Source organism: Aotus nancymaae, unplaced genomic scaffold (assembly GCF_030222135.1).
Source record: "Aotus nancymaae isolate 86718 unplaced genomic scaffold, 86718_ANA_hifiasm-v0.15.2.pri h1tg000014l, whole genome shotgun sequence".
Taxonomy (NCBI): domain Eukaryota; kingdom Metazoa; phylum Chordata; class Mammalia; order Primates; family Aotidae; genus Aotus; species Aotus nancymaae.
This window is the reverse complement of record NW_026988425.1, coordinates 16,153,724-16,181,246: the sequence shown is the minus strand read 5'-3', so window position 1 is coordinate 16,181,246 and position 27,523 is coordinate 16,153,724. Positions and strand designations below refer to the sequence as shown.

General features: G+C 39.5%; 2 protein-coding genes across 2 annotated transcripts in view; both read right to left on the bottom strand.

Annotated features, from left to right (window-relative positions):
- The window catches only part of FBXL7 (F-box and leucine rich repeat protein 7), a 421,683-nt gene that overhangs the window by 10,818 nt on the left and 383,342 nt on the right, over positions 1-27,523 (bottom strand). Inside the window, exon 3 of the mRNA XM_012475257.2 lies at positions 853-1,464. Within this exon, the coding sequence (XP_012330680.1) occupies positions 853-1,464 (612 nt within the window). The remainder of the gene's footprint in view (positions 1-852; positions 1,465-27,523) is intronic.
- LOC105733025 (lysine-rich coiled-coil protein 1-like) lies at positions 11,715-13,091 on the bottom strand. Its single transcript, XM_012475259.3, has one exon. The coding sequence runs from the start codon at positions 12,601-12,603 to the stop codon at positions 11,824-11,826; it is 780 nt and encodes a 259-aa protein (XP_012330682.2). The 5' UTR covers positions 12,604-13,091; the 3' UTR covers positions 11,715-11,823.

Below are 27,523 nucleotides of genomic sequence, written 5' to 3'. Positions count from 1 at the left end.
CGCATATCGTTTTGCTTGGCTAATATTTCTAGTTTCTGTGGAGAGAGGGGTCTTGCTTTGTTGCTCAGGCTGGTCTCTTAACTCCTAGCTTCAAGTAATCCTCCCACCTCGGCCTCCCAAAGTGCTGGGATTACAGGCGTGGGCCTCTTCACCCAACTTCCTTCGATTTTTAAAAGGACTAAAGATGTAATTCAATGGACCTTGCCCTTGCACTATGTAATTGAGAATTTTGCTTAAGAAAAGATACAAGATTAACCCAGAGGTGAGGAGAGTGCAGGTGAAATCTAAGGAGACACTACAAAATGGCAAGTGATATGAGCACAGCACAGCTGAGTGTTTCATCACCCACCGTGGGCACTGTCCAGTCCATGGTGTGAAGACCCACGAGGTCATTTTTACAGCTTTCACATGGATCCCAGGCTCCAGGGACCAACAGCAAGTGGGCATAAGTGTAGTTTCTCAGCTAACTGTGCTTGAGTTAGCCTTCTGCTTCCCATTTCTGTATAGTTCGATACCCTGTTCGCATTATCTATGATTACTCTGAAGTAATTGTGAGAGTTATGAAGAGTAAAGACATTTAAAAGTCACTAACCTCAAATCCCAGGCAAAACGTGCTAGAATTCCCCTAAGAACTCCCCTAGGAAGTGGACATTATTTGATGAAAGGGAAACCTGTGGCCTCCAAGGTCATGATTCCATAGAGACAGCTTCTCTGCAAAAGCAGCCTCCCTGCTACCCGCCCTTCATCTCTGATGGCTTGCAAAAAAAGGACCCACTGGTGGTGGCATCGTGCCCACTGTTTTAGGATGGTGCACCCGGAGGGCCCATAGCTGGTAGGCCAGTGTCCGTTTACCTGACACATCCAGGTGCTCCAGGTTGGGGCACAGGGACACCACGTCAAAGACGGCCTCGTTGGAGATATTGTAACAGCCTGAGACTTCCAGTCGCCTCAGTTCGGGACAGCACTGGGCGATGGTGTACAGCCCTCGGTCTGTGAGCCGCCTGCAGCCACTGACAGTTACGGTTTCCAGCATGAGACACACGTTGGGGGTGTCCTGGCAGAGTCTGCGGGTCAGCACCTTGAGGGCGCGGTCCACGTTGATGGTCTCGCCCGTCAGGCGGATAGTCCTCCAGAGGCGCGGGTCCCACGCCAGGTTGTACCAGCGGCGGCACACACGTGCGCAGCGGCACAGCTGGTTGGTGGGCAGGAAGGAGAAGATGTGCACCACGGAGTGGTCCGGGAGTCGGTCGATGCTGGCCTGCTCCTTCTGGGGTCTGGAGGCGAGCCGGATGAGCGGGTGCGTGAGGCGGGTCGGGGGCGGGGAGTGGACCATGGCCACTGTCTCCCCGGTGATGGAAGACGAGGAAGTGGACGAGCCCCTTCCATTCTGAAATCCTGGCAGATTCGGAGGACATATCAGGGCTGGGCTGGGCGTGCTCAGGGTGCGCATGCTCAGGTCGGAGTCTGGCAAAGGACAGAGAACAAAGGGTTAAGGGTGACGGCCTCAGCTGGGCCCCAGGGAGGAAGCAAAAGCACCTGTTTTTTTCTTTCTTTTTTAGAGCTTGTCGCCCAGGCTGGAGTGCAATGGTGCGATCTCAGCTCACTGCAACCTCTGCCTCCCGGGTTCAAGGGATTTTCTCGCCTCAGCCTAACAAGGAGCTGGAATTACAGGCCTGTCACCACCCCCGGCTAATTGTTTTTTTTGTATTTTTAGTAGAGGTGGTGGTTTCTCCATGTTGGCCAGGCTAGTCTCGAACTCCTGACCTCAGGTGATCCGCTGTCCTTGGCCTACCAAAATCCTGGGATTACAGGTGTGAGCCACCACGCCCGGCCAGCACGAGTGTCTGTCTTAGAGAAAACATTCATGGAGGCAACATTCTCATTCCACGGCTGTCCTCCCTGGGCCAACTCCTGCCAATGCCATCCCAGAGGACCAAGCACATGCACGTGCCGCCCATTCCAGAAAGCGCCAATCCCCTGTGGTCTACACCAGGAGTGGGCAGACTGCAGTGAACAGGGGCAGATAATAATTACCGAGGTTTTGCAGGCCATGGGCTCTGTCTCCCTTGCAATGACAAACCCTACCACTGCTGTGCAAAAGCTGCCACAAACAATGTGTAAATAAAGGAGAGTGGTGTTTTAATAAAACCGAACTTAAGAAAGCAGACTAGCTGGACTAGTCCCTGCCCAGACCAGGGAACAAATCCCATGGTTTGCCAACCTCCAGTCTACATGATGAGGGATCAAGGAAAGGGCACAACTTCAGAGTTTCACTGTTTCTATTCTGGAGAGAAACCTCACATATTAGATACCCAGACTGGTTTACATCCCTAATTATATTTTGGTTAGATGGATGATCATGTTGCATTTACAAATGAGGTGAGTGAGTTTCAGAAGACAGAAAGACTGGTGAGTTGACGTAGAGAACACCTGCTGCCTTTGCTCTCACCTCCCCCAGCGTCTGCTGCCCTTTCTGTTGATAACAGGGCCCCAGACTGGGGGAGCCAGTGAAACGCCTCTGCTAGACCAGGAATTACACACAGCATTTCCAGTCCTTGTGTAACTGGAAAAATATTTATTTATTTTTTATTAACAACCTCCCCTTTGCATTTGAATACTATGAACCATATTCTATTCCTTGGAACTAGAAAGATCACTGATAAGGACACAGCAGTTTTAAAATTTATGAGGGATTAAGAATTCTTTAGAATATTACTTCAAGAAGTATGCTCATTTCCTCTCTCTTTTTCTCAATATACACAGGAGAAAGAATTCAGTCTTTCTGTCTAAATACAATTGTATATTAAATATTTTGGATATATGTAATATCCAATGTATATAACATATATAACAACCAATGTATATAATATATATAACCATATATATGGTATTATTACTATATATATCCAGTGTGTATATATGTATTAAATTCAAAATAATATATATTTTATACCTATATAATATACATTGGATATTATATAACATATATACACAATATGCTTAATAATATACATTGGTTATTATATCAATATACATTGGATATAATAATACATATATACACACACTGGATAGATATGGTTATAATACCACATATATGGTTTTATTTAGGAAGAAATGTATTTTCTTTTTTAATGTATTTATATATTTTATACACATACATGTACCCACACACATGCAGATGCCCCTCAACTTACTATGGGGTTTTTGGGCCATAACCCCATTGTAACTTTAAAATATCCTAGGTTGAAAATGCATTTAAAACACATAATCTGCCAAACATCATTGTTTATCCTAGCCTACCTTAAATGTGCTCAGAAGGCTTATAATAACCTACAGTAAAAAAATCATTTAACACAAAACCTATTTTATAATGAAGTGTTGAATATCTCATGTGACTTAGTGAATACCGTACTGAAAGTGAAAATGGTTACAAGGGTACTTGAAGCACAGTTTCTACTGAATGTGTATCACTTTTGTACCACCATAAATTCTGAAAATTATACTTAAGCCATAGTAAAATCAGGAACTGTCTGTATATGTATGTATCTATAGAGATATGCATACATATCCACATATAGAGAATTTATCTACAAAATACAAATTTCCTCATCTACGAAATAAGTAAGCTGAGCAAAACAATTTCTAAGTCATTTCCAGCTCTAATTATAATTCTCAAGATTTAAACAAAAGCTCTATGCTTACGTGCTTCTGCATATTTCACACCCTGGAAATTAACACTCATACCATCTTCTCAAAGAACTTCCAGTAATAACACGCAACACAAAAATCTCTGAGACCTGAAGTCGCCCCTACTTGTAGTTTTCTTATAGATCTCCTTTTGTTGCAATTTTTCTGTTCAGTGACTTCTTTATAACCTAACACTGAGAATGGCTTATGTGTGCCCACACTGTGCTCAGGGAGCATCTTTGAATTATGTGCTGCACCCAATCTCTCATGTTAGCCTCTTGAAATACAAACACCTTTCTTGGGTGGCTGCAAATGCCATCTCCTTTAAGAAGTTTTCTTTGTGGCCGGGCATGGAGGCTCACACCTGTAATCTCAGCACTTTGGGAGGTCGAGGTGGGCGGATCATGAGGTCAAGAGATGGAGACCATCCTGGCCAACATGGTGAAACCTCATCTCTACTAAAAGTATAAAAATTAGCTGGGCATGGTGGTGCATGACTGTAGTCCCAGCTACTCGGGAGGCTGAAGCAGAATTGCTTTAACCTGGAAGGTAGAGATTGCAGTGAGTCGAGATCGCACCACTGCACTCTAGCCTGACAACAGAGCAAGACACCATCACACAAAAAAAGAATTTTTTTCATGTCTTTGAGATAGGATCCCTTCCTTTGTGAAGCCCCCACCCTTTGTTATACAGACATCTGTGAATTTACCTTCTCCTAATGTGATTGACTGTACTATGTTTTAACATATTGCTATTAATATTCAAGACATTTGTTGTGTACCTGCTATGTATTTTCCTAGTTTTGCATCCTTTCCTGTGTCCCCATATCCTTTGTCATATCCTTTGCAGTTCACCCCAGACAGAGTATATTTCCTCATTCTAGTGATGTTGGGCTTTCCACATGCTTTGGCAGAAAATGTCAGAGGAAAGCCATTTGTGCAGCTGGGTTTGACTTCTCAATCTTCTACCATCACAATGAGGAGAACATGCCTCACTAGCCCCTTGCTAAAAGAATAATGAGCTGGGAGCAGTGGCTCATGCCTGTAATCCCAGCACTTTGGGAGGCTGAGGCAGGTGGATCACTTGAGGCCAAGAGTTTGAGACCTGCCTGGTCAGAATGGTGAAAATTTTTCTACTAAAAATACAAAAATTAGTCAGGGGTGGTGGTGCACATCTATGATCTCAAAGCTACTCCGGAGGGTGAGGCATATGAATATTTGCTTGAACCCAGGAGGCAGAGGTTGGAGGTTGTAGTGAGCTGAGATCGTGCCACTGCACTCCAGCCTGGGTGACAGAGTGAGACTACTGTCTCAAAAAAAAAAAAAAAAAAAAAAAAATGAGAGACCCATGAAGCAGACAGAACTGCCCCCAACCTGTATCTTACAGACAAGCTCAACCAAGTCCAGCCTGTTTCAGCCAGCATCCATTTGAACCACAGATGCACGAGCTAGCATACATAATGCTTTTAAACCACTGAGTTTGGGGGTGATTTTTCACACAGTATTACTGTGGCAACAGATGATGGACATACCTTCTATTACACGAAAAACTCCTTTGAGACAAGGATTACGTCCTTTCCCTGTTTCTGTCCTGGCAGCACGTGACATTGTTTATGACATACAATATGTGCATAACAAACATCTTTGAACTGAATGGAAATATATGTTACAAAATAATTCTAGCTTGGCATGTATTTTTCGAATCCAGGTGGTATACATGCTGCATTTTGAATCACTGATAAGAAAAGAAATCGCACTTCCCTTTGGCAATCATCTGGAATGAATAGCAAATCTTTAAAGAAAACCTTCAATATAGACTAATTTTGGACTTCAAAACTGCCATTCAAGTTATCATTGTGCCACCTTCATTATTATGAGTACTCAGAGAATTACTGCTGAAGTCAGATTTCTTAGAGGCAGGTGAACAACTTATTTTGGGCCAGGAGGGCAAGGCAATCTTAGGCTCTCGGCTCTGACATTTGCAGCTGTGAGGGTGCTGAACTCCCTCTCCTGCCTGTCTAGGTTTTATTCATCTTGAAGAAGATACTCAACAGGTCCCTGCAGAGAGCTGCCTAGAGGTAGGCCCCTGAGGAATGACAAGATACTTACCCTGTGGGGGTGGAGGGGGAGGGTGAAGTGGATTTCTAAAACCTGCCACTCTTTCATACTCCAAGCACTTAGGAAAGCTGGATGTCTCTTTTACCAGAAAACACACCCAGAGTCTCTAATTCCTTCCTGCTATGCCTACAGCAGGCCAACAACCTCAGCGAACTTTTCAAAAGATGATACAATTTGTCTCAATTAAATGAATAGTACCTGATAAATAAAAAGATAACAAAGAATAACAAAAACTACAGAGATGCATACACAGAAGTTTTCACAAAATACATTTTCTTGCTATTTTCCACAAATATATTAAATGCATTTCCAAATTAAAAAATATACCTATATATATATTTAAATTTGAAAATAAATTTTATTATGGCTAAACTATAAATAGCTTGTCATATAATATGTCTTACCCTTTGATATGAGGAGCTATTTACTGTCACTAGATATTATTATAAAAACTACAAGAATATGTCAATATAGCAGGAAAATAGAGCATAGCTTCAAACTCAAAACAAGGACCATTTCTACCACCCAAGTAGTATATTTCATTCACAGAAGAGAATGTAGAAAGACCAAGTGTACTCTGTATACAGTTTTTTCTCCTATGTCTCTTTCAGAAGACTGGCAGCTCAGTGGACATTGGCGACAGCTGCTGATTCTTTTCAGAGTGGAAACAGGGACCCTGATGCATGGGTACCAGGACACACACTCAGAGAGGAGAACATCAGAGACAAATATTAAGATGATAGAGGCAGAAGAATGCCGCAACCCTCCTCCTGGTCTTATGACATCACAATACAAACAGAAGCAGAAAGAAAGCTGATATTTGAACTTAGATTATGGATTTAGAATATTTTGTAGGTATGAACATGCTTTCATGTCTGAGTATCTATTCCAAATGAATTTCTACCCATCTGATGTCTTGGGGCAAAATTGCCATTTATCTTAGTAATAAGGTGATATGTACTGGGCTAAAATACAGTTTAGCAGTAACACTAAATTAACACCAGTGCTAATTTTAATGTATTCTACATTTTTATATAAATTTATATGAAAATTAGCTGTTTACATCTTCCTTCACTTTTCCCTTAGGCAAGATGGCGAGATGCATGAGTGGTATTTGGAAGAACTCTACAACACTGCCAGGAATTATTCTGAAAAGGGAAAGTGAGAGCTGCAAAAAGTGCCAGATGAAATACACAAGGCCAAAAGCTTCTATCTGGAATTCGATTAATTGCTGCCTGCTTTGAGTGTCCTTAAATTCTGAGACCTTTTGGTAATTGAAAATGGGGCTCATAATGAAACCGTAGCATAGTTCTTCTAAACGCCTCCCTTCCCTGCAGCTTCTGTTCTGAGGGGATATCCTGATCACTGAGGAGCAGATATCACCCACCGTATCCTTGGCAAGAAACAATGCAAAGCAGTATTCATCAAAAGCTCTTGATCTTTGGGAGGCTGAGGCGGGTGGATTGACTGAGCTCAGGCGTTCGAGACCAGCCTGGGCAACATGATGAAACCCCATCTCTACTAAAATACAAAAAATTAGAGAGGTGTGCCGACATGCGCCTGTAGTCCCAGCAACTCGGGAGGCTGAGGCAGGATAACTGCCTGAACCTGGGAGGTAGAGGTTACAGTGAGCCAAGGTCGTGCCACTGCACTCCATCCTGGGCAACAGGGCAAGATTCTGTCTCAAAAATAAAGCTCTTGATCATTTTACTTGAAGATAAAATATTCCCTGAAATATCAGGAAAAAAAAATGCCCAAATTTTCAAGAGAGCAGTACATTTTCATAACATATAAAAAACTTCCAGAACATACATACAGCAAGTGGCGTGGCTTTTTAAAATCCACCAAGACCTCTAGATCCATCTGTGTTGTGGAAAATGGCAGGATCTCCTCCTTTTTAATGGCTATATAGCATTTCATATATATAATATATGTATATATTATATATTAAATATAATAATTCATATAGATAAAGAATAGTTTTTTTAGCCATTCATCCATTGATGAACTCTAGGTTGTTTGAATATCTTGGCTGTCACGAACAGTGCTGCAATGACTATGTGAGTGCAGATATATTTACAAGGTGGTGATTTCATCTTCTTCGGGCATGTACCCAAAAAGGGGATTGCTGGGTCATATGGTATTCTACTTTCAATTTATTTAGAAGTCTTCATACTGTTTTCCATAATGGTTGCAACAATCTAGATTTCAAGGGTTGTCTTTTCTTCACACCCTCTGTAACACTTATTACCTCTTGTCTTTTTGATAATAGCTATCCTAACATGTGTGAGGTGGTATTTCACAGTTTTGATTTGCATTTCCCTGGTGATTAGTGATGTTGAGCACCTTTTCACGTGCCTGCTGGCTATTTTTATGTCATCTTTAGAAAATTTCTATCTAAGTCTTTTGCTCATTTTAAAAATTGGATTGTATATTTTCTTGCTATTGAGTTGCATGAGTTTTTTTAATAAATCTTAGATATTAGACCCTTATCTTCTAGCAGGCAGTCTTTGAGCAAACTTTTTTATTCCCTCTGGGAATAACTGCACAAATTGATAATGAAATCTGTTAAAGGCAAACTCAATGAGTTACTGTGTATTAGGGTGGATGGATGAATGCAGGGATGGACAGACAACTCTGAAAAAGGAAAAATTATAAAATCTGCAAAAGGGATACTGCTGGTTAATTTCTTTTCTTTCTCTTTCTTTTCTCTTGCTTTCTTTATCCTTTCTTTCTTTCTCTTTCTTTCTTTCTTTCTTTTTCTCTCTCTCTCTTTCTTTTGTTTGTTTCTTTTTTTTTGAGACGATGTCTCGCTCTGTCACCCAGGCTAGAGTGCAATAGTGCCATCTCAGCTCACTGCAACCTCCACCTTCCTGGTTGAAGTGATTCTCTTGCCTCAGCCTCCCGAGTAGCTGGGACTATAGGTGCACACCACCACCCCTCACTAATTTTTGTATTTTTAGTAGAGATAGGGTTTCAGCATTTTGGCCAGACTGGTCTTGAACTCCTGATCTCAAGTGATCTGCCAGCCTCGGCCTCCTGAAGTGCTGAGATTACAGGTGTGAGCCACTGTACCCGGCTAATTTCAAATATAAGACTTGAAAAAGGCAATAATTATAAAATATACGACTCCAGGAAAGACAGGGATGAGGACACTACAAGTGTCATGAAAGCAGAATGGGGGAATTTAATGGAGAAATGACCACGTAGTTTTGCAATAGGATGTATGTTTTGTGGACTATCTCCTCATGATATCAGGTGTATTTTGTGAATTAACTGTCTCCTAATGATATCAGAAAGCCGAATACAACCAAAAGACACAAAAAGAACAAAAAAGGCCGGACACAGTGGTTGACACCAGTAATCCCAGCACTTTGGGAGGCCGAAGCAGGCAGATCATGTGAGGTCAGGAGTTTGAGACCTAACTGGCCAACATGGTGAAACACCATCTCTACTAAAAATACAAAAATTAGCTTTGCATGGTGGTAGGCGCCTGTAATCCCAGCTGCCTGGGAGGCTAAGGCAGTAGAATTGCTTGAACCCAGGAGGTTGCAGTGAGCTGAGACTGTGCCACTGGGTGAGAGTGAGACTCTATCTCAAAACAAAACAAAACAACAGACCCACATTGACGTCTACAGGAAGATATACAGAGTGGAAAGCAAGGAATATACAGGGATAGACATTTGGCATTAAATTCATAAACTGCACTGCTACAGATTTTTGGATTACAGATTTATAGGCAAAAGAGACCATTCATTTATTGGATCATTTAACACATTGTTACTGCAGCCCATGTGCCCAGTTGGGTCTAGAAAGGGAGGAGTTATTGCATTTGACTAGATTATAAAGCAAATATTTTGAGCCCACCTCCTTTGTGCACCATGGCCTCATTAAAGTACCTCCACACTATTGTTTTGACACCTCCAATTTCTTTCTTGTGTCCTTCAGGGTGATAGAAAAATGGCTCTATGTTGAGAGCACCTCCAAATCATGCAAAACCCAGCATGGCAAAGAATAGAAAAGTTTGTGCAAGTCTGGGTAAAAAGTCAGTTCTCAGAAGTCCAAGATGAAGACAATAAATACAGAATCTCCCAGTCATAGCAAATGTTTGAATTAAACAATATTTGTAGTGAACCTTTGGATTTTCTCAATATAAATGTAATCTTTGTTTGACACAATGGTGATCCTTAAATATATATAACTGTAGTTTTTATATTGATATATTCATCTGTTGGCTAAACTAGGAGACGGGATTTTTTAAAGTTTAAGAACTTGTGGCTCCATTAATAATTCAAAATACTTTCCAGTATAGAATTTGTGTGGGAACAATATTTTTTTATTCTTAAATTACTTTAAATGGGTAAAGAGTACCAAAAAAGTATAGCTGTCTTTTTCTGGGGGAAAAAACCCTAAAAACTTTTTTCTCATGGTTTCAAGAGTCTTGGAAATTTTATATCATTAGTAATTAGTATCAAAATATTCAAGACGTCTCAGACACACATGCTTATTAGACACATTTTCTTTTAATTAGATAGCTGCCTGTTTTGTACAAATTTTTATTTTCAAACCACTGCTGTTTAGACTCTAGGAAGTCATATTTACATTACACTAGCTTTTCGAAGTCAAAATTTACAAAGCTCCTCTTCATCTCCCCCCTCTGATTACCAAAACTTTTATGCAAGATGCTTTCTATTATAAGTTGTCTTTTTCCTCAAGAACTCTTGCCATAAAAAGCAAGTTTTCTTTTCTTGTTTAAACTCAAGCTTAAAAAAATAGATTAACAAAACCTAGCTAGTGAGAAAAGAACACAATCTGAGCAATCATTTTTCTTCTTGTTTTACTTAAAAATATTTTCTTTTAATGTGGTTCAGATCATATACACAACCTAGAACCTACTTAAGGCATCAGTTGTGATAAAGTAGAAATGTATGCAGAGGTTAATCTTGCATTTCACCTGGAGGGAGTTAGCTTTAGGACTCAAGGGTTCTTGTTGAGAATATTGTCCAGAAGTTGGTAACCCCAGAATCAGATGATGGCAGAGACTCCAGTTCAAGGACAAAAGACCTGCTTTCTTGGTCACCTGGACCAGTCTGATAAGGGTAGCATTGTGGTGAGTGATGTGTGGGAGCCTGGTGAGGATGGGGAAACTCATCTCATATCAGGCACACGGGCCAGTCCACCGTCCAGCTCTCTACCAGGGCACAAACCCCAGTTTTTCAGTGTTGCCCAGTTTCTGACTGATCTGAACTGGACAAGGGGTTTGTTTTTCCTGTAGCTCTTCTAGAAGGGAATATTCACACAGCTAAGGAAATGTTTAAGTCACATTTTTCTAAACTCCATAAATATATCAATGAAATGTACAGAACACACTTCTGAAATCCATAATACAGTTTGATTTTGTCTCCAATGCGAGTCTCTAGAAAATATCTTTTTTTTAGAAATTATAATACTTTATTATAAATATTTCCAAAATAGAAACTGATTTTGTATCAATATTCTTTGAAACTTTAGAAACTCTATGTAACCTAAGTTTATTATTATAATATATTTCATTTTCCACTTTCCAGCTTAGAAAATACACTGCAAGTTAGATCTAAGAAAGGAGAAAAAAATTGCCATCATAGAGAAAAACCAATAAACATAAAATACCCAACTCAAAACTATAACAAACTCAATCTAGAAATAGATTCTGCAAAGCCCATTAATCTTCTTAAAATAAATAACCTCCCAAGAGAAAATAATTCCACCATCAAAGCAATTTAATTAATAAAAGCAGAGCCACTTTCATTAGAAGAAATTACACTATATGTGAGAAAAACGTAATAACGCTTTTAGACAATGAGGAAAAGTAATTTCTGTATTGGAGAGTAAGCATGCTAAACACTTACTGTTCACATGGCCTTTGTTAGAAATTAAAGATCCTATTCATATAAGAAAAGTGATATGAACATGGACATCATAAAAACATGCTCTCAACTGTTTTTTCAATTTAACTTTGGGAGAACCAACTTTGAAAGCTTCAAAATCCAAGAATAGCCTGGTCCCAAAGCATTTCCTCCTCTGTCCTTTCTTGGCCTTGTTCCTTTTTCTTTTTTGTATGCTTACGTTCCTCTTTCTTAGAGACTACATCTTGGCTTTTTTTCTCCTTCCGAATCTTAAGCTTTTCTGTACTGACATGTACGGTTTCTGTTTCCACCTCTGTTTTCTTTCTTTGGATGCTCTTGTGTTTGTCTAAATCAATTTCCTCACAACTTTTTTTCCTCTTATGCTTGGCCCGCTCCTCCTCTGATTTTTCTCTGCCTTCCTCTGGGTGCCTTTTCCTCTTCTGATGTATCTGTTTGTGACTGGCTTGATGGGTACTGGTACTGTTATCTGAGGAGAAGTGCTTATAAACTCCAGATTCTACACCATGTGAGCCACAAATATATTCTTGCTGGTTAAAGTTTAAGGGTACTGGTTTTTCTGAGAAACAGTCCCTGGTGAACTGACAGTAGCTCAGAGAGTCTTGTCTCAATCTGGTGTCGTGGGCTGGTAACCACTGAGGCAACTGATTTCCCACTGTTTGTGAAATACTGCATGATCTTGAGTAGGTCTGGATGGTTTCAGACAGGAGTCTTTGATTAAACATTCTATACGTGCATCTGGAATCAACCTCTCCTTTGTACCCACAGGTTTCCAAATAGTCTTCTCTCATCTTTCTGAAACAAGTCTTTGGCTCTAAGCCTCGGGCTTTCTGTACTTTAATATAATCTTCAAGTTCCTCTTGAAAAGAGTCATATGTCTTCTTTGAATGCTTCATTAGGTTGACAAAATGGGATGTTCTGATGAGAGTACGTAGGACTTAACAATAAAAGGATGTTTCTAGAACGGTTTGGGAAATGAGAAATTCAGTTATAAGATGAAAACTACTTTTGGGTAACAGGTATGAGTGAAGACGAAGAAACAGAGTTCTGTATCTTCTGTGTAGGGCTTGGATTTCATTCCACTACTTCTGATTGGTGAAAAAAGCATTCTAGAATGACTTCTGGTTTGTTCTCTCTTAAAGTACCTTATCAGTCTAAGAACTTGGTGGAGAAATCTGATCATATTTACCCAGTTTTTCAGCATGAACTTTCAAATAGACTACACAGTAACTGGTGAGCTAAAAACCATGATTCAGAAATTAAAAATCAATTTTTGTTCAATTCTCCACTCTCATTCATCTCATAATGCAAAATCCTTTGTTATCTGAACTGTAACACTACTTCACAGACATCTTTTATAAAAGGTATCTGTAAAAGTCCAGTCTTTGTTCACTCAAGGTGGAATATCTCTGAGGCAGGGGCGGGCATCTACAACTACTGTCCCCCGCCCAGCCAACGCCACCGGCCAGGGGATAAGCCGCGGTGCAGGCGGCGGAGAGGCAGGAAGAACCGCAGCCGCCGCCGCCGAGCAGGCGGGATGGGAGGAGGAGGCGGACACCCGGCTTCCTGAGGGGAAGTCCCTGCCACTACCGGCGGATGACTGGACAGCGCATTCGCCATGGCGGCGAGGCGCCTCTAGAAAATATCTTTTTTTTTTTTGAGACGGAGTTTCGCTCTCGTTACCCAGGCTGGAGTGCAATGGCGCGATCTCGGCTCACCGCAACCTCCGCCTCCTGGGTTCAGGCAATTCTCCTGCCTCAGCCTCCTGAGTAGCTGGGATTACAGGCACGCACCACCGTGCCCAGCTAATTTTTTGTATTTTTAGTAGAGACGGGGTTTCACCATGTTGACCAGGTTGGTCTCGATCTTTTGACCTCGTGATCCACCTGCCTCGGCCTCCCAAAGTAGAAAATATCTTTTAAGAAATTTCTGTCTGAGGAAATATCAGGTGGCCTTAGAAACTGCGTGAGTCCTAGATTATAATTCATCAGACACTTTATGTTTTATCAAACAACTGCTTAGTACCCTCTTTTTCCTTAAATGGCAGAGACACTTCATTGTTTTTATTTTTTTTCTTTTGAGACGGAGTCTCACTCTGTTACCCAGGCTGGAGTGCAGTGGTGTGATCTTAGCTCATTGCAACCTCTGCCTCCCAGGTTCTAGATATTCTCCTGTCTCAGCCTCCTGAGTAGCTGGGATTATAGGCACGCACCACCATGCCCAGCTAATTTTTATATTTTTTGTAGAGATGGGGTTTCACCATGTTGGCCAGTCTGGCCTCGAACTCCTGACCTCAAGTGATCCTCACACGTCGGCCTCCCAAAGTGCTTGGATTACAGGCATGAGCCACCGCATCTGGCCTATACTATTTATTCTTTAATGGAAAGCAGGACATTTCATTTTCATCCCTGAGCTACAGTAGCATTGCCATTAGAGGCCACCTTTTTCACAAGGCAAGGGGTTGATCTCCTACAGTAGTGAGAGTTTTTAGAATCTCTTTAAACATTTGCTGATCTCCCTTTTTAATGAAAAAAGAAAAGGCATAAGCCTCTGATTTAAAGTCTTTGACAGGCAGTAGTATCTAGCTAGCATTTAACTTCCTCCCTCTCTCTCCCTTCCTTCCCTTCCTCCCTCTATTACCTCCCTCCCTTCCATACTCCCTCCCTTCCTTTACTTTCTTTCATTTTATTTTATTTTTGATACAGGATCTTACTCTGTCACTCAGACTGGATTGCAGTGACATGATCAAAGCTCACTGGAACCCTGAACCCCTGGACTCAAGGGATCCTCCTACTTCAACCTCCCGAGTTGCTGGGACTACAGGCATACGCCACCATGCCCGGCTCATTTTTAAAAATTTTTTTGTAGAGATGGGATCTTGCTATATTGCCCAGGTCTTAAACTCCCTAGGCTCAAGTGATCTTCCCGCCTCAGCCTCCCAAAGTATTGGGATTACAGGTGTGATAATTTATTTTTATTTCAAAAATCATCATATATTTATGGCAAGTGATACTGGTTTTCCAAGTAAAATAAAACTATAATATTCAGCTTTTAAATAATAATTTAAGTTTACTGTAAAAAAATATTAAGTGAATATCAGTTGAAGTGGTGAGCATATATGGCAAAAATCATGAGAGCAGAATGTCAATGTCTTAAGTTTCGAAAATACTGCTGAGGTGAAAAGAGCGTGGAAGACAGATAAACCTGGATTCCTAACTCTATTATGTGCAGCTTGTATCATCTGAGGTAAGACATTGAAACCCCACGAGCCACAGATTTCTCTTATGTAAACTGGAAATAAGTCTACCCACTTCACAGAGTGTTTAGGCAGAGAATACGAAAAGTGATACTATCAGCAGAGGCATTAAAAAAATCACACAACTTCTGTTGAGGACTTCATGGGAAATGCATTCTGGGTTCTCCTGCTACTGGGCAATGTTTTTAGGGGCATATTATTTTCGATTCCCTAGAATAGTCCTATCATTATAAATTCTTTATTGTTGCTTCCATAAACTTTTGAAATGTCTTTCATGGCTGGAGGTGGAGGGAAAATAAAAATAAATTCCATGGTTAGAGCACAATGTACTTACCCTTTGTTAACAAAATATGGCTAGTGCATTTATTGGTAAAAGAATATTGTAATTGTGAAAGCCCTTTTTCATAGTTTATTAAATGAAATTTGTTTTTCTTGGAAATCGTGGACTGTTTTCTCCTTGAAATTTTTCCTCTGCCTTCTGCAATACTGTCCTCTCTTCTGCTTTTCCTTTCTCCTTCTCAGATGTTTGCTTACTCTCTTTTATGGTGTATAACTTACAAACTGGTGTTCCCCAAGGGTTGCACTCTTAGCTCATCTCTGTATCTGGCTCCCTGCTGGATGGGCTCATTGCCCACATGGCTTCAGCAATTGCCTATAAGCTAATGACTCCCCAAATTCGATTTTCAATCCAGACCATGCTCCTCCTATCTCTGCATCTCTCTCAAACATCAAACACACATGTCCAAGTACATGCTAGATCAGTGCTAATACGGTAACCACTAGGCACAGGTGGCTACTGGAAATTAAATTTATTAAATTAAATAGAAAATTCAGCTCCTCAGATGTACTAGTCACATTTCAAGAGCTCAGCAGCCACAAAACAGTAGCTTATTTTACATAGCACGGGCATAGACTGATCCCATCAAAGGAGAGACTTCTATGGACAACTAGTCCTCTCTCCACAAGTGTATTTGATATATCTCCAATATAGTATGTACAAGGGTGAACTCATCAATATCCGCTGCAAAACAAATATTCTGCCTTACATTCTGTATTATCATTAATGGTATTACCACTCTTCACATCTGCCTCCCAAGACAGAACTCTAGGAATCAATCTTGAATCCTCCCTAAACCTCATCTACCTATATCTAATCAGTCCCCAAGTTCCTGCCTCTGACTGGCTATGGATTTCAGGTACCTTTACTTCTCTCTCTCAATATGCTCACTTCTGCTCTAGTGCTCATCATCTCCCATCTCCTTTCAACCACTCTTTCACTGAGATTCCTGATTCTGGTCTTCCTTCCCACCCTCCACCTTACGAATATGGACTCCATCCTGCATTCATGGTTCATGTTCTAAAATATGGACCATTTTCCCCTGCATCAAAACCTCAAATGGTTCATTCCTTCTGTTATGGGTTGAATTGTGTCCCCTGAAAAATATATGCTGAAGTATTAACCACCCTGTGTCTGTGAAAGTGACCTTATTTGGAAACAGGGTCTACTGATGTATTAGGTTAAGATGAGGTCATACTCTACTAGAGTAGGCTCTTAATCTAATATGACCAGTGTCTTCATAAGCAGACAAGACAGAGATACAGGGTAGAGACACAGAAAGACTCAGATGCAGAGGGAGATGGCAGTGTGAAGATGGAGGTCGAAACTGTCATTATACTGTGACATTCCAGAAACATCTGGGGCTGCCAGAAGCTGCAAGAGACAAGAAAGGATTCTCTCCCACATCACTGTCAACACCTCAGTTTGGGAGTTCCAACTTCTAGAACTGGGAGACAATAAATTCTGTTGCTTTACGCCCCCTGGTTTGTAGTATTGGTTATAGCAGCCCCAGGAAGCCAGTAGAGCTCTTTACACACATTCGTATTGAGTGCCTACTATATGCCAGGCATTGTATGGGGCACTACCCAGGGAGCAAAATCCATTTTTTGGAGTGTGTATGAGATTCTTCCCTAAAATTCACATCTCAGAGCACATGCTCTTGTTCTCCCAGCCCAGAAGTCCTGTTTCTTCAGATTAACTGCTGAATTTTCAGTCATCACTCAAATTCCTGGTCAGAAGTCAGCTTTTCTGCCAAGCCGTTCCAGATCCAGCCAGACCGAATTATTAATATTTAGCTACTTTTAGTGTTTCCACTGAATTCAAATATATCTGCAACATAGCCCTTTGCACGTAGTGCCTCTCCATCCAGTAGACTGTGAGCACCTCATGGCCAGGGGATGCCTCCTTCAGCTCTGAGTCAGTCCAGAGTCTTATCTGGATTCAGCCACCCAGAAACTCCTCAACTAATGCACCAAGGGGAGAATGTGCTCGCTTGGTCCTACGACAAATCACTTCCATTTTCTTTTTGGTTGCAGTTGGAAATATTTACAGGAATTACTTGGAGGAACCAGATGTTTCAGATTGAAGAAGCTGGAACATTTCTGTGATCTATTAACATTAACATTTCATTTTCGGGTCTTTTGTTTTTGCCCCTCCACATAATTTATGTTCTAGGTATGTACTAGGCTGAGCTAGTACATACACTTAGTTTAATAGTATTAATCTACTCAGAAGATGTTTTAAAAGACACATGCACACCCAAAAACAATCTCATGCAGCCCACATCACCCAAAGCATCTCACAGCCGAATGCTTGGTGCTTTTTTCTTCACAATACCTGCTCTCATAGATTATCCGGATCCCTGCTCATTTCGAGTAACAATGATACCTGAAAACTCACAATAAATAAAAATGAGTAGCACTTTTACATTAGCCCAGGATTTTAAGATTTATGCCATTGAAATTTAGTTGCCTAAGATGTAACAGAAAGTTTTCTTTGTATTCCGCCCCTCCAATCCCCCCAGAACTAAGTCACAGATCAACTGTAATAACTGGAACTGGCTTTTCTTTGACAGTGTGGAAGCGACAGTATTTCTAACTCCCTGACTTCCAGAGAGCTCACAGATAGTTTTGCAAAGCTTGGGAAAGGAGCCAGCTCTTGTCTTGTCAAGAGAAGAAATATATATTTTTTCATGCAAAGGCGTGCAATCCATAATTTTCAACCTCTGAGTTGTACTTTATACAGCAGCCTTAATTATTTTCTGTCTTCAATTGTCAGATAATTCTTTAGTCTCATTTCCCCATGAATAGTCACAAAATTCTAACGTTTGCATCTTTACAATAGATGGTATAGTATTGAATTTAGATTCTAGTAAAAAGATACTAATAAATTTTCAGTTCACAGCAGAAAACAAGCCCCACAGGGAGCAATAGTCCAGCTGACAAATTCACCTTTCAAGTGAGAAAAAAAGAGAAATCACTAAACTTATGACCACGTAAAAGATCAATAATTAATTTGAATACTTTCATAGCACAGTGAATCCTTGAATTCCCTTAGTCATTTGAAAATATGATCCACTGTTGATGAAATTCTTTACAATAATTTCTTTAACATAAAGTTTTGTGTAAAGCACTTACTATATCCAAGGCACTGTTCTAAGTGCTCAACAAATATAAACTCATAAATATAACATTCCCATTAACATTTTTAAATGCTTGGAAAAACCAGTGACCCAAGGATATAGAGAAACATTTTATTCGTTGTATATTATTGAATAGAGAGAGAAAGAACAAGTAAAGAGACTTAGTACACTTAAATGTTGTTTTATTTCCCTGCTAAGGGTCTCTCTACAGCATGGTGGGCTCTGATTCTAAAGGTCACCTTATACTGACCTGGGATACATTTTGCATGGGTAGTTCCCCGCGCCTACTAGTCTAAGTTCATAACCTCTTCCTTAAAGACCCCAGAGCTACTTTCTAGGGCAGGGCTTTTCCAGTGAATTGACCCAATAATAAATAGCAGAAAGACTAGCATTACAATGAGTCCCTGAGTGTGGAAGGCAGGACTTATGGCTGAGTAACACGAGCCTAATTATAGACCGACCATCTTATTTTTCAGAAGTTGTCATACTTTTTTTTTTTAATAGAAAGCCCCATTTTAAAGCAAAGTTAATAATAATGTTTTGGAAATTCAGCCGTGGAGTAGAATTGAAGCAAACTGAAATACTTCTGGAAAATCCTTCTATACCAACTGCATAACATATCTCTATAGAATGGGGATCTATCACAAACTTTGCAAAGTACCCATATCTTAACAGCCTATCATTTCTGAGTCATGTTTCTCTTTAGAAAGATACTTAGTAATTTAAATTTAGTGGTTATATTTCTTAACAGCATTTGGATCAAGTCTGAAAAACTAAATTTAAATGTATTTATATAACATAGCAATGACCAATGTGCAAAGATCCCTAGTAAACTTTTGCAGTATCATTTAAAAAAATGCTTGGGGTGGAGGTTTGGAACCAGGAGGGAAGGAAGTATACATTTGATATGTTGGTGATGATCTTTATTTAGAATCACTTTTCTAGACAACCTTTGCTTTTAGTTTCCTTTTAAGCAAATTCTAGGCTTATAACTCAATCATAAGATAAGCACAATGGTGTATTCTGGCTCATCATTTATGTTGGCATTTTACATACTGGGATGTTGCATGTTCAGCATTTTAGTTGTGACATTTTAGATGCAATGTTTTAGTTGGTTATAGTTCCAGTTCCCTCTAGGAAGTTATGATTTTACATTGTGACATGGTGGAGTCGGTGTTGGGGTTGGAGAGGAGGTATAAGGGTAGTTTGGGTATATTAATTGTGACCCAGCCCCTCCATTCCTGCCTTCTGTTTTCTTTCCTATGGGTTCCCCAACCCATAGTGCAATACTCACACTTCTCTCATGGGCGGACCACTTTGTTTCTCTTCATAAGTTTAGAACTGAACTGAACATATTTATTTAATTTTTGCCAGCAAATGTTAACACTCTGACTTTATATTCCAGGCTGGTGGCCTGAGCTTCCTTAAAGATTTTGTTGTTACTGTTACATTTGTTAGTTTTATTTTTAAATTAGTAAAAGCAAAGAGGACTGAAGGTACAAAAAAACTTTTCCATATTAATACTTTGTGGGACTGAACGGAGGTTGACCAGATGGAAGCCTTGAGGTAGAAATTGTTTTGGTTCATTCAGTACAAACTGCCTTAAAAAGGATTCCTTGCTCTAGGCCAGATTATTTGCAGGCTGGCCTCCAAGCTATAGGTTAGTCCTCTTTGGTAAAAACACTATGTCTTTTAAAATGGTCCAAAAAGGGAAAATAAGATGAAAATAACACCTTAATTTTAGCTTAAAAAGAGAAACTTCAGTGTTTTGTTGTCTTAGAATTAATTTTAAGTTCATTTGAAGCAAGAAAGCATAGCTCAGAGCTAAAAGATTGCTTCATGTTGCTTCATGAATCAGGAAAATAAAAAGTTGATTAAAACAGCAGCTTGCAAAATGGCCAAGTTGGCTCTTTTGGCCATGTCAAAAGCTTGTGAAATAAGAGAGCTGAACATCCAGTGACTGACTATTGTGATGCTTAAATGCAATGCAGAGCAGCACAGGCCACAGAGAAGTGGCCAGATATTTGTACTTTTAACATGTTTCTTTGGTTACTAATGTTAACTAAATGACACATATTATTTTTATTATTATAAAATAACTCACCTAAATACGGCCAAATAGTTATGAAATAGACACTTTTAAGGGAAAAATTTAGGAACATCTTGACAAAGATTAATGTGCAAGATATCAAATACATAGTTATTAATACGACTATTTTTTGTGGGGGTCTTGCCACTTTTGACCACAGTTGTTCTTTATCATTGGAAACAGTTTTTTCTCTTTATGATTTCAATTGTGTAAAGATCAAAATAAAAATTAGAAGCAACCCATTCCAACCATAATCTAATACTTAATCATAGCAAGGAATATCTGTTTTTGCCACAAAATCCACAGAGTTTTTAATTATACCTCTTTAGAGTTTGGCATTGCTCTGTTGCATTGTGTATTCACGTGAGGGTTATGATTTTTGTATTTTTTCATGTACATGAGTACACAAAATGTCAGAAAGGGTCTGCTGTTGTTTACATTTGACTGACAGATAACTGAGTATGAATAAATCTGGCTCAAATCTTGGAAACCTATGAAAACATGAGAATACGTCTTTAAATTAGAGTTGCTAAGAAAAATGATGCTTGTAGTAGTCTTATGACTTTACTTCTAAAAAGTAAGAAAAATAGAAAAATGTATCGATGAAGATTTAGAGATACCATTATATTGTGCCTTGAAACATAGTAACTATCGTAAGGTGTAGTAACAGTGCTGTATTTCACAGTGTCAACCTTACACTTACATCCCTAAAATAACCGTTATTTTTTCCCTTCCCTTACCATAGGCTATAAAAAAGTACTCTCCAAAAGTTACATAAAGAGAAAGCCATTAACCACAGTTCTGACTTTTATATTGTGAAAGGGCAGAAGATAAAAGGATAAAAGCATTCTGCCACTCCTGTACTGGACTTCTTTGAATGAATTAATGGCACTGTCCTCTAACCTGTTTGTTTTAATTTAATTGAATTTAATAAAAAGTTTTAAGTTGGCAAATAATAATTGTATATATTCATGGGATACCTAGGGATGTTTTGATACATATAATGCATAATGATCAGATCAGGATAATTAGCATAGCCATCCAAATTTGAGTTGGGTGAGAACAGGAAGAAACATTAAGTTGCTACACTGTCAAGTTTTCTAATCTCCTTAAAAGGATATTCCACAAAAATCTCTATTAAAATTAAGAATTAAAAGCATGAAAAATGTCCAAGTTGGAATAAATTGTAGATTTCCCTACTCCTTCTCTATTTTTTTTGAGATGGAGTCTTGCTCTGTTGCCAGGCTGGAGTGCAGTGGTGTGATCTTGGCTCACTGCAACCTTTGCCTCGTGGGTTCAAGTGATTCCTCTGCCTCATCCACTCAAATAGCTGAGACTACAGGTGCACACCACCACACCCGGCTAATATTTTGTATTTTAGTAGAGATGGGGTTTCACCATGTTGGCCAGGATGGTCTTGATCTCCTGACCTCGTGATCCGCTCACCCACCCTCCCAAAGTTCTGGGATTACAGGCGTTCCTTCTCTATTTTTGTAGGAAGGAAGGAATAATTATTGCTAGTCAGATAGACTTTACACATTTATAAAAAGGCCAGAGGTCGGAAAACAATAAAACTACATCAATCCAGAAGTGCTGGTCTTTTTGGAGAGAATGTACCAGAATATGGAAAGATGAGAACCTTAGTCAGATTTCATGGTGCTTGTTCTAAACCCCTTCCCCCAAGGTAGGTTGAATTTATTTGTCAGAATCCTTCAACGTAACAGTTTAGAGTCTGATCTTTTAAGAAGCATTTTCTTCCCTAGGTGGGTCCCATTCTTCACTTGATTGTTCCTGAAATATTATACCCGAAGTTTAACAATGACTTTAAAATGGCCTCTACCCCTCAATGTAGTTGCTTGGCTTTCTTGGCCTTAAACCCAGTGGATTTTCTGCAAGTTGCTCACAGTGGTCCTCACAGTGGTAATGCTGTATCTTTCCTGCTCAAGCACTTTTGCAGAAGAGCTCTGGAGCCCCCACCTGTGGTGGGTGGGATACTGGTCAATCCCATGGGGCTTGCCCTGCTCTGACTGCCTAGACCTACTGCTCGAAGCCTTCATCATTAACAACATTGCCACTCTGCCAAGAAGCTGTACTGTGCTCACCTAGAAATCAGACGGGAAAATACTGAATCCACCCCGAAGGCCTGACAGCGACAACACAGTCTTGGATTTCTGAGTACAGGTCTTTTACTTCTCTCAATTTGGAGGACTTGCTCAACAAACTGTATTCCTGCTTCCCGAATGGTTCCAAGCCAACTTGAAATCTATTTAAGGGGCCTCAAAAAAGAAGCTAGAAAATTCTCTCATCACGAGTAAGCTTTCCACGCAAACATGGGGAACTGTGAAAGCCGCTATCACCTATGGAGCCATACGCGGGGATGATAAGAGCAGAAAAAGGTATATCGCCTGTGAAATCTGGACTGTACCAACTTCCTCGAGTCATCTGAATACTTGTTTCTTTTAATCAAAGCCTCTGAGTTCTACTTTGTATATTATTCAGTTGTCTTCTAATAATGTTGACAAAATGGCAGCAAATGGGAAAAAGGTGCTGGCTGAAAACATCATCCCACTTAGATGGTAACAGTAATGACTGTGTGGCCACGGGTGCAACACTGGGAGACAGGAAGAACTCTAGGGCTTCACAGTTGAGGCTTCAGAGTCTCCTAAAGGAAACAAACTAATAACTCCACAGCTGTAAACATCCTGTTCCAACCCAAATATTGTACATGCTGTGGGGGAAGGGGAAAGCTCAGCCACTGGAAGTAAGGCAATCCATGTAAAACTGTCACTGCATACTCCCCAGTACAGAGAGAAAGTTAAGAGCTACAAGAGGGAGGCAGCTGCACGGAACCGTCCCATTTAGGAAGTAAATCAGGTAATGGGGTGGGAGGGTAATAGGAGTGGAGTGCTTGTGGGGCCTATTATATGCACGTTTTCTGGCCATATAATCATCACATCACCTTTGCTAGTCTGAACAATGAAAGTTACATGTTGAAGGATGCAGTTAAATTTCATAGGTCCTTGCATTCTGAAATAGCTATTTACCTGAAAAAGAAACCTATACAATATAGAGCAAGATATGGCAATCATACCCAGATTAAAACTCTTCAAGAATGAAAAACCAAGTATTTACACTCATGAATATTTAGTGGATTGTGCTGTGTATGATTTAAAAATCCTTTTGAAGTGAGAGAAATGATCCTGGCCTTTGTCCCACTCAAAAGGGCAATATTTTGTGAAAAATTTAGCAATAAGATCTAAATTTAGCTTTATCCCATTTTCGTTTGCTCTAATGTCTTGTGGATCACTCAGAATCTTGTGGGGAAATAAATTATGGATTATTCATTTAAAAACATAATAACAAGGGAAGGAACTTTTGGTCCTCCCAGCACTCATCATTCAGTGCAATAGAGGGAATGTTTATGTCCTTGTAAAATTCATGTGTTGAAACCTGATCCCTGATGTGCTGATATTTGGAGGTGGGGCCTTTGGGAAGTGATTAGGTCATGTGGGCAGAACTTTCATGAATGAGATTAGTGCTCTTATAAAAAGGACCTTAGAGAACTCTCTTGCCCTTCTTCTTCCATGTGAAGACACAGTGAGAAGATGGTCATCCATGAATCAAGAAGCAGGCCCCACAACGCACTGAATCTGCAGAGGCTTGATTTTGGGCACCTCAGTCTCCAGAGCTGTGAGAAACACATTTCTGTTGTTTATAAGCCACCTCGTCTGTGGTATTTTTGTTACAGCATCCTGAACAGACTAAGACATTCAGTGAGCTGTGGTGGTGGAGTATACATTAATAGCTTTTAGAAATTGGGGTATCCACTGAAAAATCAATTTTTAGAGTGGCCAATAAAGAATCTACTTCTGATGTGTTTAATTTTTCCACATGCATTTGTGAAGTTAAGATTTCTTCTTGATACTTTTGAAGAATGTAGGTTCCGATAAAAGTCCAGAGTGCTCTAAAAATTCTTAATTTCAATGAAGCACTTTTTGTGAGTTATCTAATTTTTCTTCAGATTATAAAGTAAACTTGTTCTAAGGAAAACTGGAAGTCTAAAAATTAGGCCAATGGGTACATGCTCTTCTAAATATTACCAGAAGTTAGAGTAGCAATGATTTTCTTTTTCCTTGAACCAAACTTTATATTTCAGACAGTCCATACTACTTCAATTTTTATAATCATAATTTTTAGTTTTATTAATTCATTTGCTATTTGATTGGCGATATTTATGATGTACTATGTTTGCTCCTAAGGCTCTAAAGTTTGCTCATAAGGTTCTGAAGTTCATTATGTTTGACTTGTATTTATATGCTGCCTTGACTTCTATAGGAATCCACAACAATAATGTTTGCTGGGAATTAGAAAGTATTTCACTGAGAAAGTAAAAAAAAAAAAAAACACAAAAATTCTATGTGAAGGAAGTGATTCTCTTGTTTAATGCTGCTCCCTGTCATTTTGTGTCTTATCATGGCTGGCTTGGCTGGTAGCACCATGGACAGATCCTACAGATCCTAACACCAAGAAGAGTAGATTTTTCTTCTTTCTTTGCAGTTCTTTGGTACAGCTTGATCTTACTAGGGTGGTGGAAGGCCACTGCGTGAGAAAAGATTACACTTAGCATTGAGGAATGTGGTGAGGATGACTTCCTTTTTTTTTTTTTACTCCAATAATGGGCTTTTGTTTTTAGAGATGCTCTCCTCTGACCTCAGGTTTAAGATAAGGATATTTTTGGATCTAGTGTATGCAACATACTATCAATCATTTATTTCCTGGTGAAAATAAATTGATTATATTCTTGTGAGTTGAGACAACAGAAGGCTGCTCCATGTAGGAGCACTCCCTGTATGCTGGAAGAAAAATAAAAAATTTGAGCTGACTAGGCTGAGAACTTGTGTTGGATCATAGTGCACTTACCATGTAGACTTCCCCAACAGATATTTCAATGGCCAGTTCATCTTGATACTAATTCTCAGTACCAGGGCAAATTTCTGCATCAAAGACCCTGAAGAAATTACTTGGTGACATTTTCTTACGTGCGTAGTTTTAAAAAGCATTAAAGATGAGTTTCATATCTTTGATCATTACCACCAACATTCTTATAAATAAGTCTGTTAAAAGCTCCTTCCCTTCTCAACTATTTCCAGGAAGGTCTTTATGGGCTCCTGCAATGTTTTCTTCCCATGAATGATTTAGGTTATGGGTCTTTTTGTTTCAGATTTCCCTTTCAGACCACTGAATAGTTCCTGATTGGGCCAGACTGCATGACATTACCTTTCTGATCATTACCTTCTCTAAGGCATTACCCTTCTCTAAGGCATTGATATGGTTGTTTCCCAGTTCTTAAGCACTGCTGGGACAAAACTGGGATTTTTTGTTTGGTTTGGTTTCTTGAATTATTTTCTTAAGTGATTCGGACCAAAGCTTATAACAAAGCTTATAAACTGTGCTTTTCAAATCCGTTTATCTCAATGACAATTACTTTTTCATAGAAATGATCTCACATGCTATCATTTCAATCAGCAGAACACTTGAAGCCTTACAATGTTTCAGAATTAGAGTCAAAAATATTGTAATAATTGATAGCATGTATGTATATATATTATACATACACAATATACGTATATGTGTATATATATACATACACATAAGAGACATAAGATATATATATGTATGTGTGTGTATATAGATATATATATCTTACACACAGATATATAATATACACATAATCTTGGTTTTGAAAGCTCTGTGATTTATTCAGTCCTCTTCAAAAAGAAAGGAGAAAAAAAATTCCCTATAGTTTTCTGGTCAAAAAATAAATACTTGGCAGAAGCTGAGCAGGTGCAATGAAGTGACTTCCCAGATGAAAGGGAATAGAAACTGAGGAAATGGCACAGCAAATGCATGGTGGTATAGAACGGGTTCATAATACAGCTCTGAGCTGCTGTTTTTCTATGGGCATAATGGATTAGCTGAGCCAAGAATCCATTGAGTTTTCTCCACGTGTCTATGGGAACTATTTCAGGTGAAGAGCTGTATCCTGTTACAGATATTCTTAGCTTGAGGCTAAAATCTAAATTTCACCATAAAAACACTTTTCACATTTCTACACCTAAGGACAATTTTGTTGGAATCAATGCACAAATCTCCTCTGAGAATGATGAGTGCTCAAGTAAATCTCTTCATTTCTCTCTTTTAATGCTGACTGATAGGCAGGATATCTCTTCTGCTTTCTCCCTTTTTCTCTCTCACATACATAAATGTTATGTGTCCATCAATCAGTCTAGCTGTTGACTAGCATTGCACTAGCCCTATATATCACTACCAGGTTTACAGGTGCCTGCTGCTTAGGCCTTTTCATCATGTTTTCAAGTAAATTAACAGAATTTTTAACATGGTTTGGGATAACGAGGCTCAGACATTTTGCTCCACCAGAAATAAGTAGCTGATGGATAGTTGCTGGCTGACCAAATGTTCTAGCTCATGAAGTCCCTGGCTAAGGCTGAATTTACTTTCTCTGAGTATCTTCGCTCTGCTTGTGGGTGAAATCCTGGTTTCTCTTACTTTAGATGGGGTATACTAAACAAGGCTGAAGACAGATCTTCATAGTCATGAGTTTGGAAAACATGGGATTTATATTGAGGAGGAGGTGGAAGTGAATTGGAAACTCTCGCTATATATATCACTAAGTGTATCATATTTGCATGCTGACTTTGCAATGTATCTCATTATTTGTATAAGTCACTGTGATATTATGAAATATACTGATTGACAGTGATGGCTTCCCAATGGGTTTCACACCTTCTACTCTTTTCCAACTCTAGTCCGTTCCCATTGGATTAGTTTTTTAAAAACACAGCTGCTATCCATCCACTGATGCCTTATGTGACACCTTTCATTGACTGCTCAATTCCAAACAACCTTCTTGCCTAACCACATAAGGCAGGCCTGGCTGGGGCTTCAACACAATTTTTCATCCTCTTCTCCTA